At 34.4% G+C, this 13,262-nt stretch overlaps 1 protein-coding gene across 2 annotated transcripts in view; it reads left to right on the top strand.

The window, feature by feature from the left end:
- The window catches only part of GSPT1 (G1 to S phase transition 1), a 32,638-nt gene extending 20,091 nt beyond the window's left edge, over positions 1-12,547 (top strand). For both annotated transcript variants that reach the window (XM_054589589.1, XM_054589588.1), the window contains exons 7-15: positions 435-615; positions 1,685-1,839; positions 2,000-2,140; positions 3,356-3,449; positions 4,139-4,219; positions 4,803-4,976; positions 5,835-5,924; positions 6,086-6,254; positions 7,821-12,547. In XM_054589589.1, coding sequence (XP_054445564.1) covers positions 435-615; positions 1,685-1,839; positions 2,000-2,140; positions 3,356-3,449; positions 4,139-4,219; positions 4,803-4,976; positions 5,835-5,924; positions 6,086-6,254; positions 7,821-7,873 — 1,138 coding nt within the window. In that variant the 3' untranslated portion in view covers positions 7,874-12,547. The remainder of the gene's footprint in view (positions 1-434; positions 616-1,684; positions 1,840-1,999; positions 2,141-3,355; positions 3,450-4,138; positions 4,220-4,802; positions 4,977-5,834; positions 5,925-6,085; positions 6,255-7,820) is intronic.
- The last annotated feature ends 715 nt before the right edge of the window (positions 12,548-13,262 follow it).

Below are 13,262 nucleotides of genomic sequence, written 5' to 3'. Positions count from 1 at the left end.
TTGATAAATACATTTTAGCAAGTAACTACTGGCAGGTTATAGTGGCCTTCACTTTTAAAAAATATCCATAGACAGCCATTATTTCTATTATATTTTGTGACGGATGATTGTAAAAATGAAGTATAGAGAACTTATTACTTGAATCATGGTGATATTGGCATTGGTACTTAGTCTTTCTTTGTATGTTGTCAGCTATTTTCATAAATAATGTTTGCTTCTAGAATATGTAGTTGACTGGGAATATGGAAAAGCTCCAAATGTTTGAATCGCAATAATATGTTTTATTTTCTGAACTTTCATTTATGGCTGTTCCTGGTTTAAATGTTATATGATTGACATAAAGCTAGATGTGATTAATTACATGTTTCATAGTAGAAGAATATCTTTAAAATTCTCATGTTCTTACCAGTATTGTTATTTTAAAATTATTTCAGGTACTTGTCTTGGGCCTTAGACACAAATCAGGAAGAACGAGACAAGGGTAAAACAGTAGAAGTGGGTCGTGCCTATTTTGAAACAGAAAAGAAGCATTTCACAATTCTAGATGCCCCTGGCCACAAGAGTTTTGTTCCAAATATGATTGGTGGTGCTTCTCAGGCTGATCTGGCCGTACTGGTAAGAAAGACATTTCCAATTCATCTTTGTATTTGTTAGCAGCCCCACGTAAATTTTTAAAGGTTTGAATTTATCTTCTAAATTGGAATTTAGGTTGCAGTGAACTATAATATACATGGTCACAATTTTTACTTTTGTCTCACTGATCTGCTGAAGAAATGGTTAAAATTTGGCTTACTTATGAAAATATATTTCAGCTTTCCTCTGCCATTGTTATTATCTATTACTGTGTCAGAACTTAGTGTCCACCAAATGCCAAGCCCACGATTCCATACTGGTATCAAAATGAGTAAGAAATGATCTGGCCCTGACCTGTGTGGCTCAGTTGGTTGGGTATTGTCCCGCAAAGCAGAGTTACCTGTTTGATTCTCTGTCAGGGCACATGCCTGGGTTGCAGGCCCAGACCCTCCAGTTGGGAGCATGTGAGAGGCAGCTGATCGATGTTTCTCTCCTCCTCTTTCTCCCTTCCTTCCCCTCTCTAAAAAATAAATGACAATCTTTACAAAAAATGATCTGTTTTCTTTAGGTCTTCTGTCATTTTTCTAATTTTTTGGGTCATTGAACTAGCACTAAATCACGTACTTTTTTGTTTTTTAAATCCTCACCTGAGGACATTTTTTCATTGCTTTTTAGAGAGAGAGAGAGGGCTGGGGGAGAGGGAGAAATGAATCAGTTGCCTTCATGTATACAGCTTGACTAAGGATCGCACCAGCAACCTGGGTATGCCTGGGTATGTGCCCTGTCTGGGAATCAAACCTGCGACCTTTCTGTTTATGGGATGACACTCCAACCAACTGAGCCACAGTGGCCAGGGCAAATCATATACATATTTGAATTGTAAAATATACAGGCATACTAAATTTTGGAAAATTGGGGATCAGAAGAAACATTTTTTAGTACTTACGTCTTAACCACTTAGACATTGTGGTATTAAAAACATGTATATTATGACACATTTTCTTCTATATTCTTGCAGAAATCATCTGATAAAACCAAAAGGAAAAATATTTTACTGCTAGAAGGGTATACATGAATATGTAAGAATAAACTATTTCATTTCTTGGAATAGGTAATCTCTGCCAGGAAAGGGGAGTTTGAAACTGGATTTGAAAAAGGAGGACAAACAAGAGAACATGCAATGTTGGCAAAGACAGCAGGTGTAAAACACTTAATTGTGCTTATTAATAAGATGGATGATCCCACAGTGAACTGGAGCAATGAGAGGTAAGCTTAGATATCTTACTGGTTTTTTAATAGACATGGCAGTGAAATAAAGGATGGTTTTGTTACTGTATTTTTTATTCCCCCTGTGGATTTTTTAAACCTCATTTTTAAAAAAATGAAATGAATTGCTTTATAATTGAGTTATTTATAAATATTACAGATATGAAGAATGTAAAGAGAAACTAGTGCCATTTTTGAAAAAAGTTGGCTTCAATCCCAAAAAGGACATTCACTTTATGCCCTGCTCGGGACTGACTGGAGCAAACCTTAAAGAGCAATCAGATTTCTGTCCTTGGTACATGTAAGTAAGCTTTTTTCCTTTAAAAAACAATTTATGTCTGCATAAGTAATTTAAGAAAATATTGACTATAACTGGCTTTAAAAGTAGTGGGAACTTTGCCCATTTTTAACTGGACTTTTTGTCATTGAGTTGTAAGAGTTCTTTGTGCATTGAATACAAGTCCCTTATTAAGTATTTTCTTCCATCTGTTGGCTGTCTGTCTTTTCACTTTCTTGATGATGTCCTTTGAAGCGTAAAAGGTTTTAATTTTGATGAAATCTAGTTTTATTTTTTTTCTTTGGTTGATTGTGCATTTGGTTTCTTCTAAGCCTGTTATTCACATTTAGGTGTGCATTTCATTTTAGGTTATTTTTTTGTGAGGTGAATTCTTGTAATGATGCCAAGCTTCGTAAGTGTTCAAATTGGGAAGAGTCTTTGAATATATTAATTTTTTCCCAAGATTGCTTGGTTATTCTGGGTTCCTTGAATTTCCATATGAACTTTAGGATTAGTTTGACAGTTTCTGCAAAAAAAGGAGGCTGAAATTTCAATAGGGATTGCATTGAATCTGTAGATCAGTTTGGAGAGCACTGCCATCTTGACAGTATTTTAAGAGCCTTATAAACTATAGTTGGTTTTTTTTAAATATTTTATTTATTTTTAGACAGAGAGGAAGGGAGGGATAAAGAGAGGGAGAGAAACATCGATGTGTAGTTAGTTGCCTCTCTTGTGCCCCTTACTGGGGACCTGGCCTGCAACCCAGACATGTGCCTTTACTAGGAATTGAACTCTTTGGTTTGCTGGCCAGCACTCAATCCACTAAGCCACACCAGCCAGGGCTTATAAACTATAGTTTGAAAGGGAAAATTATTTTATAGAATCTCAATTGCAGAGCTGGAAAAGTCCATAAAAAATTAAAGAGTGTAGTGATTTTATTACAACATGAGGGCTATTTGCTTGCTAGAAATATTTTTCTAAATCTTATGTGTTAAAAAAAAAAAATCTTATGTGTTAATGGGGAAGGTTTTTCATATTATATTGAACTATTTTGTTACATATTTTTCTGAGAAATAAATGAGATGAACTGGCTAATACATTGGCTGAATGAGACGAGTACATGGGTAGCATGAAAACATTGTTATAACCACATTTTTTTGTATAAAAGTTAGTTATATAACTTGTTAAAATTTTGATATTTATGTTGACTCTCTTCAATTGATATTTTTATCTTCTCAGTGGATTACCATTTATTCCATATCTGGATAATTTGCCAAACTTCAATAGATCAGTTGATGGACCAATCAGGCTGCCAATTGTGGATAAATACAAGGTACCAAAAATGTCCAAGAAATTGTGTTTTACAGGAAGCGAAATAATTGTTTTAAATTATAAAACAGCTTTAATAACAACATAACATAGACATCTCTTTTTTAATGGCTGCATATTTCTTGGTATAGACAATACATTAGTATTTAATAAATTACTTCAACTGTTTCCCAGTGAACAAATGATAATTTTTTAGAAACTCATACAAGTGAAACTTCGTCTCAAAGGATTTACACATTAAAGTTTATGCATATTTACAAATACCTTTCCAAAATACTGTGCCAATTTATTTTGCCGCCAGCAGTATATTAGTACTAGTTTTACAACAGACTTGCCTAACTGGATTATGTTAGTCTTTTTTTAAAAAAGAAGCATCATTATTTTTTACTGCATATCAATGTAATATTTTGCCCTCCCTACCAAATACTTTATTCCTTAAGTAGCCCATGCTAAATTTCTTGAGCAAGTATTTTTCCAGTTTTATAGATGAAGAAATAGGCTCAGAGATTGTGAGAACCTGAATTTGGACAAATAACATTCTACCACTTGATCTAATGATCCCCCCTTACCCCGCCCCCCACCCCCACCCCACTGTGAGTAAGCCCTGAAAGAATTCACTTTGGGTTGTTAAAATGTTGTAGAATGGTAATAAAATCCTGAAACTTAATTTTTTTTTATTTTAAATTTCAATAGGATATGGGCACTGTGGTTCTGGGGAAGCTGGAATCAGGATCTATTTGTAAAGGCCAGCAGCTTGTGATGATGCCAAACAAGGTAAAAATTAGTAATGCTCTTTCCATTTAGCTTTCCTCTTGAAAATACTAGAAAGGAACCAGAATTTTTCAAAAGCTTAGGGGTTTCCATGAAAAGAAACAATTTTTTAAATCCCCCTTCCATCTGGCAACCATCAAAATATTCTCTGAACAGTCAATATGCATTTTAAGTTTAATTGTTCAAACAATTTTTAAGAAGTCAGCTCTTCAGGTATTTGGGGATTGATAGGTAATGGAAGCTATGTCTATTAAATCCTGGACTTCCATAATAAAAACTATATCCATAAAATTAAAATCTATGCTAAATTTAATTTTGAAAAAGTTAAAAAGGCAAATGCTAGATGATGCTGTGTTCTTTCTGGAAATTCTCAGGATGTGCTATTAAAAAGACAACATTTTGATTGGTGATTGTACCTCAGGATGTGATTTTCATTAAGTTCATGTCATACAAATGTAATAAGTATTTTGGCTAATCAACAGGCACAGAAAAATGTTACTTCCAGTCACTCAGCAAACAGGTCATTTTATGATCTGTAATGCAGTGAGTCAGTGTGTCAAACCTCCAATCTTGGTTTCTTTTTAAGCACAACGTGGAAGTTCTTGGAATCCTTTCTGATGATGTAGAAACTGATTCTGTAGCGCCAGGTGAAAACCTCAAAATAAGACTGAAAGGGATTGAAGAAGAGGAGATTCTTCCAGGATTTATACTTTGTGATCCTAATAATCTTTGTCATTCTGGACGCACATTCGATGCCCAGGTAAACCAGCTATTATAGTTGTCTTAGTGATTTTTACTGTTAAATGAAACTAGAATTTAAATATCCTTTGTTCTGATTATTGATGGCATGCCATTGTGTGTAGAAGAGGAATAGAATAAATCATGTGTCACAACAGCCGTAAGGTATCTGACAACATAAGGTCTACAAGATGGTACAAGTTCTTACTGGATAGGTAGTGTTTTTTAAGTTCCTTTTTTTTTTTTAATCTCATGTTTATATATGTCATTACTCAGTGTCTTTCACTTAAGTAGAACAAGTTGCCTGGGAAGTTATGATTTGTCTTCTCCTTTGGGATACATAACTTTCCAGGCAGGAAAACATGCACAATTTCTTGATGTTATTAGCAACCTGACCTTCCTCCCAGGAGAGTGACAGAGTTAATGATTGGTGTATCTCACAGAATTTTTCAGTTCTGTTACAATGTATGACAACTAACCAAATTAAATTTTGATGCCAGCTACAAGGTTGTTTACTTTTGGTGGACCTTGGGTATTGAGAAATAGATAAAACTATGATAAGTTCATATGTAGGGGGAAAAAAGACTCAGTAACATGTGAGCAGTAATGATTCCTTGGAGAAAGTGGAAAGGAAAGGCTTCCCACAGGGGAAAGAGTCTGCCTACTGTTTTTAAAGTTTGGGCACTTGCCAAGATGATCAGTAGGGAAAGGATATCAGAGTTCATTCTTCGAGGTCAAGTGACCTGACCTATTGTTTCTAACACAAAAATAAACTTAAGATGGTGAGTTACACATTCTTGTGATACTATATAACAATTTAGCACATTCAATTCTTTTTTGCCCTAGGGATAAAGATGTGAATTTTCTTTTTGCTTGACAGATAGTGATTATAGAGCACAAATCCATCATCTGCCCAGGTTATAATGCGGTGCTGCATATTCATACCTGTATTGAGGAAGTTGAAATAACAGTGAGTTTCAAGATAATTGGTGTTTTTGTGTGTTTTAAGATTATTTCATCTTGATCATTTCTGACCAACAATAGTGATATACTCTTATTTGCACTCCTATTCTTAAAGATTCTTTTATTTGGCATTATTCTGATGTCTTCTCATCCTTTTATCTTGGATAGGCCTTAATTTGCTTGGTAGACAAAAAATCAGGAGAAAAAAGTAAGACTCGACCCCGTTTTGTGAAACAAGATCAAGTATGCATTGCTCGCTTAAGGACAGCAGGAACCATCTGTCTTGAGACCTTTAAAGACTTCCCTCAGATGGGTCGATTTACCTTGAGAGATGAGGGTAAGCCTTTAAATTGATGTCTAGTGATATGTCTAGTATGCTTAGCTTTGGTAATCTTCATTGAGTACACTCCACATAACGACTAGTTCAGAGAGAACTTGGATGCATCTTCTGTAACATATATTTGTAATAAATATTTACAAGTTAAATTAATTCAACTGTAGGTAAAATTAACCATGCATTTTGGCAGTAATGCTCTGGAGGAAGAATTTTGATATTTTGCAAGTAGTGGGTTTTCAGAGTCATTTATTTACTAAACAAGACAGTTCTGTGATGAAATCCTTTGTAAAATGTGTGATTAAAGCCCATCTTGCCTTTTCAAGATTTTGCCTGGTGAGCCTGAGGTACACATCTTGTCATTTTTGTGGTGAGAAGAAAATATTTTAAAATCCGATATGATAAATTCAGTACACTGTTATGAGGGTGGGAATAAAAGGGATACATAAATTGATAGTCTAATACTAATGTTCTTTTATGCATGTGTCTATTTCTGCCTATCTCTGAGTGAATCTGAACAGCTATAATTTTCCTATCTTGCATCCATGAAATTCTTTGGTTTTCATGGTATCATGAAAACAACGATTTAATTAAACATTTCTCTATTGTTAACTTAGATGACTATTTTAAGATTAGAAAATGTACATAAAACTCTGGTTCAGTTGAGATACTCACTAGTCAGTTCTCATGTTCTAATTCCATTCAGCAAAAAATTAGCTGTATATCTACTGCATGTCAAGAACTGTGCTGAACACTAAGTATATAATGATGAATGTGGTTCCTGCACCTTAGTTCAGATAATTGAAGAGAGTGTTTTATTTTAAAGTCCTTAAATTTTTTTATTTTAAAAATCTGCTTGCTAGTAGTGGATAGATAAAATCAGAGGAAATGTAGCATGAATTTTTAACCCTAGTAATTATTTTTTCCTAAAAGGTAACTTAGTTTTTAGGTTTTCTTCACAAGATGGAGAACCCTTTTTAACAGTTTTATTGAGATAATTCATAGTGTGAAATGCACCTGTTTTAAAATTCAATGAATTTTAGTATGTTTTCCGAGTTGTACAGGCATCACATTCTAATTTTAGAATGTTTAGAATACCTAAAAAGAAGCTCTTATACCTATTTACAATCACCCCCTACTCCTACCTCCAGACCTAGGCAATAACATCATTTTTTTCTATTTGCCCTTTTGGACAAGCCATATAAATAGAATCATAAAATTTGTGTTTTCAGTGTTTTGTTTATTCCACTCAGTGTGCTTTTGACATTCAACCATACATATAACGCATTCCTTTTTGTTGCAAAATAGTATTTCATTGTACTGATATTCCACATTTTACTTACCCAAAGAAAGGCTTTTGATATAGGAAATCAGGTGTTTTCAGTTCCCCCTAAAAAGACCCAGTTCTTAAGACTTCCTAATCAGAAATCATTCCTTCAGTGATAAAGCCAGTTAATTAGTAATTTACATTGTAAAAATTATTTTTATAGTTTAAAATAATAAGTTTTAATGTTTTACATGGTCTTGCTATTAACTACTGAAGGTTTTTTGTTTTTATTTCATTTTTAGGTAAGACCATTGCCATTGGAAAAGTTCTGAAACTGGTTCCAGAGAAAGACTAAGCATTTTCTTGATGACCCTGCACAATACTGTGAGGAAAATTGACTGCAAAAGCCTACTTCACACCGCCTTCTCTTATTTTCTGCCCATTGAAAAACCTCTCCCCATATTTTGCAAAGAAAAAATTCAAAGCAAAAGTCCACATTATGTCAGCTTTCTCATATTGAGAGCTCTGCTATGCCACTGTTGAATTTTTCCCAAGATTTTTTTCTTTCCCTCTCAAACTGCTTCCTTGGACAGATTTGGCAATAGCTTTGTAAGTGATGTGGACATAATTGCCTACAATAATGAAAACCTACAGAAATTTTTTAATTTTTCATTTTCCCCTTAGGCATACATAGTCTTTTTTTCCCTCAGGCAGATCATTCTGAGTGTGCGAGTGTGTGTGCACATGTTACAAAGACAACTACCATGTTAATAAAATATTCAATTTGAAACCCTTTCGGTATTTGAATTGCTTTTGAATAATGTTTTTTATCTATATATAACATTGTTGCATTAGCTTTTTAACTTTACCAAGTAATTGAATACATTTTATTACTTGGACTTTTCTAAACTCCTTCCCTATCCACTACTTTAAATGAGGCATTTACAAACAATATTCAAGTTTGTATTAAAAGAAAGAATTAGTCTGATCCCTTCTTTTTGATGGTAATGCATACATACCATTAAATACCTTTATGCAACTGTGACACTGCTTTATTAGGTCTACCAGTTATTTTCTGCCAATTTATATTTTAACATGATTTCTTAAACATAGTAAGTTTTAAATTAAAGGAATACTGTAGTTTTTATAAGTAAAGCATAATTGTACCCCTCCAGAAAATTCCATTAACGTGTTCAATTAGTGGAACTTACAATAACGAAAGCATGTTGAGACCTGCAAAAATGCCTCCTTTAGAATTTATAAGAGCTGCATGCATCTAGTATGAAAACTATTAATTGCAAGTGCCAGTTCTACAAATTACTCAGTTTATTATTTGTATCACTGATTTTAAAGGTTGGGTGTTCCTTGCTGGTTAAAGCTAAATCTCATCTAGCAACTAAATAAACACATATTTAGGAACCTTCTGAATCTGCACAGATTAAAGTTAACAGATAAGTAGAATCAAGCACAGTATAAGTTCTTCTCAACTGTTTGAAACTGACTTTTCTTAAATATAAAACCGAAATTTGTTAAACTATGCTTTGAATGAACCACAGTGCAGCAGTGTGGGTGATTTTTAGACTGAACGATGGACTTTCTGCTGTAACTGTCGTGACTTTAAAATTTTTAATGAGAATAAATGGGAAATGGAAGAGATAATTTCTCTGTTTACTGGAAGCTCTCCCAATGCCTGATTTTGAGTGTTGTCATTTATCAAAGACTTAGCCTCTTTTACATTGTGATCTATCCCTAAATAAGACAGTTTGTGATTATTTAACGACATGTCCCTTCTCTGTAATCTTCCTCAGAAAAGCTTAGTCAAGCTATACTTCCAGTCACAAAACCTGAAACTTAATTTAACCCTGTTTTCCTAACTATAGAAATCTCATTCATTTCATGACGGCCGTATCTTGCGGACAGAGGAAAGTTACTGTCCTTCAGCCCTGCAGCTTCCTATAACTATACTCATGGCTATTAAATTGGTTGAATTTTAATTTTATTATGTCTGCAAATGTCTGGGCTTTTATTTTTCTGGGAAATATGGGAGCTTTAATCAGTACAAAATGACTCTTTGTACTTCCAAATTAATAACAAGATACTAGCAATTGCTTGGAATTTAATGAATCTTTAAAAGCTCAAGAGTCATTGAAATTACTTCAGAAGATTTCCATTTTTAAGTTGAACACATTTTAAAAACCAGTAATGCTTGCTATTAAAACAGTTACACTAATAAAACATTTACACTTTTAGAATATCATGTTCATGTTGCCAACACTCTTAAGTAAAAAAAACATGGATATCAACTGTGAAGGGCCTACCTCTAAAAAATGATAAATACAAATGTAATTATGAAATCACATAATTATGAAAGAGAACTGTCATGGATTCTTGCACATTTGTGCAAATAATTTGAAAGAAATCTCATTGTTAAAAAACACCATACGTTTTATGGGCTTTGACATTTTATGGAGGAGTATTCTCACTTCAGGTTGTTGCATTTTAAACTAATTACAATGGATAGTTATTTGGATGAGGAAATAAATGTCTGAAGTGAACTGGCAGTGTGTGGAGATGTTGGACCTTTAAAAAGCAATAGAATTCCTATGCTGTCATTTTGTCTTTTGCAAGTGCAAGTGTGTTTGTATGGTTGACAATGCAAAAATAGGGTATTGGCAGCAGATTTAGCATAGATATGTTAGTATAACAGGTCTCTCTGCATCTTTTTACATTAATGATGTTGGTTATACAATTTTCATGGTAGGTTATTTATAGTTTTTTAAATTAATGAATTTAAGAGAAGATAGATATCATTGAAATAAATATAAATATTAAGTAACTGCCATTCTAAACCTTTATTTCTTACTGGTAAGAGGGATGTATCTATTTCTTGTTTTTAATTTGCAAGAAGGACTTATGCAGTAAAAATCTATGTAAAAGAGCTAAACTGAGTGTGTGCTGCCATGAACTTATGTAACAAATAGTAAAGTTCTTGAATAATGAAGCCCATGTATATTTGTTTGAACTGAAAGTCTTGAAATATGTGATAACTGAATGTAAAAACTTTGTAAATTGTAAGAGTACAGGCTGTTCACTGTAATGAGGTAATTCATACTTGTCTGCTAGTTACATAAACTACAAAAACTGCTTTTACAGTATGAGATGGACTTTGACCATGATGCCCTTGAACAGTTACCAGCATCCTCTCAGCTGAAGTGCTGCAGACATTTTGGGTGATACTTTCAACCAGAAGCAGTTTTGCAACCCAAGAAAAAGGTGAAACCTATGGTCAAAAAGTGCTTCCATGATGAACTTTTGAAAAAAATCAGCTAAACTCCCTGGCAATCTTTAAGAACACTAGTTACGACTAATTACTCCGTGATCTTTCATGACTATTCCACATGACAGCACTCTAGCACCGTTCCTCACTGGCATGGACTTCCTCATGGACTGCTGCTTCATGGATGAATAGCTTCATTGCTTTGGGTAGGGATTTAAAGTAGTCAAGGACAGTTTCTATTACAGCTTTTAAAATCAGGCAATTTTGAACCTTTAAACCCTTTGTGAAAATTCTGGTTCCAGCACTATAGCTCTGATTGTAGGTTGATTGTTATATTCAGTGTTGGCCTACTTTATCAGAATAAACTGTGCCATTAATCCTCTCACAGACATATGTAAGGTAGACAGCAATCAACAGGATTTAGGAGACGAATTTATGTCTCCAAATAATATAGCTTTTATTTCCTCCAGCAAATTTCTCAGTGATTCTAGCAGATGCCATCTAATACATTTATGATATTGTTTCTTTCTGTAGAGATCTTGCCAAGGCAGCAACTTGTTAAGTAAATGTAATTACATAGCACAACTCAAAAGACTAGATTTAAATTTAGCAGTCGGTTATATTAGATTTCATAGTAAATGGAACAGAAGTGTTTTTACTTTCCTGTAGTAGTTCAGTGGATCCCATTTGAACCAATTTACTGCCAGAATTCAGACAGGGTAGATGTGGTTCAACTTGTAATGGTTTTAGCTCTAGGATATTGTTGATTTTCAATATTCTAGAATATATTAAGTCTTCCCTTCAATAAATACACTTTCACATACCTCTAATCCTATGCTTCCTTGAAACGGTAATACGCTAGCCAGGTTGTTTACTACAGAATGTTATAAGGGCCCTGGAGGTGTGGGAATGGAGATTAAAAACTTTTATGTTCTCCAATAAAAGGGAAGAGAAGATGGGCACCATGTCTGATTAGGCAGAAAATTACACAAGATTTCTTAAGCAATTCCTGGAATAGCAATTGTCTCTTCTGCCTTGTCACACATGCCATTTTAAAATTTAACGTGGAAACCTCAGGTTTGTGGGCAGCAAAGGTGAAATGACATTTTGTGCTTCCTGAGGCTCCCCTCTGCCAGGCACTTTGGCTTAGTGCTTCAGATGTCAGCTGAAGTCCCTGCTACCTCCTTTCCTGCTGCCCTTAGAAGAGTATTTGTGCTGGAGCTGGAGCTCCTGCAATCCTCAGGTGACCATCCACACAAATTAGGTGAAACAGGTCTGAGCTTGGAAGGTCTGCATTTTAAGGACTGATGTTGGGCTCTCAGAAATCGATACACCTTAGCTAGTTTCTTCTGTTTGTTCTCAAGGAAATGTGGATCTCTCAGGCCAGGATTTAGTGGCTAGTTTTCACCAGACATCAGATTAATACCTAGCTCTCATTTATTTATTTATTTATTTTTTTAAATGGAGCTGGTTTTGTTTGCTTTTTTTTTTTTTTTTTAACCTAATTCCAAAGCATGGCAGAATACTCTAGGTAGGAATTATGGGAATCCAAGGTAAAGAAACCTTTTTCTTATGATTTGTAGCTACCTACTGTGCCTGACTTGGTGCCTGTGTGAGGATTAAGCCCTTAGTCTGTTCTTGCAATTACTCAAGTAACAAGTTTAAAAATACTTGCTTTTGTAATAATAAAAATCGTCATCTACCCTTTTGAAGAATCTGTCTCTTTATAAATTACTTATGTTGTAACACAAAGTGTATCTGTCCATTTTTGTATCAAGTGTTGGAACCATTTACCAACAGACTTGGATCTTAATAAGCCCTGTCACAAAGAATTTATGAACGTGGTCTGCTTGCATATGGTGTGCAAAACCTTTGTACAGTGCGTATGACTGAATCTTAATGAAACAGCAACCCGATAGAAAGTTGGAGATGCTTAACAATAAAATAGCTATATCACAGTATGTGGTTTTATGTGAACACAGTTGAGGAAACATCAATGATTCTGCCAGACTACAAACTTCTATTGTTCAGGATTTTAAATAATGATGAAGAGGCCTACTAGTACTTGTCCTCCTTTAATACACAAGCGCAAAACATCAATGATAAAGAGGGATTATACATAGTGGTTAATGGATTGGCACGAATACAATTTTGTATATAATCATCTTTCAAAGATTTTTTTTTTTTTAATTTACCTTTTTAGAGAACGAGGGAGAGGGTGGGAGATACAATTGGTTGCCTCTTACATGCCCCCAACTGGGGACCTGACCTGCAACCCAGGCAGGTCCTGCATTCTCAGGTGACCAGGAAACTGAACCAGCAACCTTTTGGTTTACAGGCCAGTGCTCAATCCACAGAGCCACCCCGGCATGGATAGTACATAATCATCTTTTATTATGGAGTTGGAATGAGTTCTTGCTTAACTTTAGAGGAAAGGAATCACTTCACGGTTTTGTTAGTCTCTAGT

The sequence above is a fragment of the Pteronotus mesoamericanus genome, unplaced genomic scaffold, assembly GCF_021234165.1.
Source record: "Pteronotus mesoamericanus isolate MK-2021 breed Mesoamerican mustached bat unplaced genomic scaffold, CSHL_Meso_final scaffold_167, whole genome shotgun sequence".
Taxonomy (NCBI): Eukaryota; Metazoa; Chordata; class Mammalia; order Chiroptera; family Mormoopidae; genus Pteronotus; species Pteronotus mesoamericanus.
This window is presented reverse-complemented; position numbering and strand designations above follow the sequence as displayed.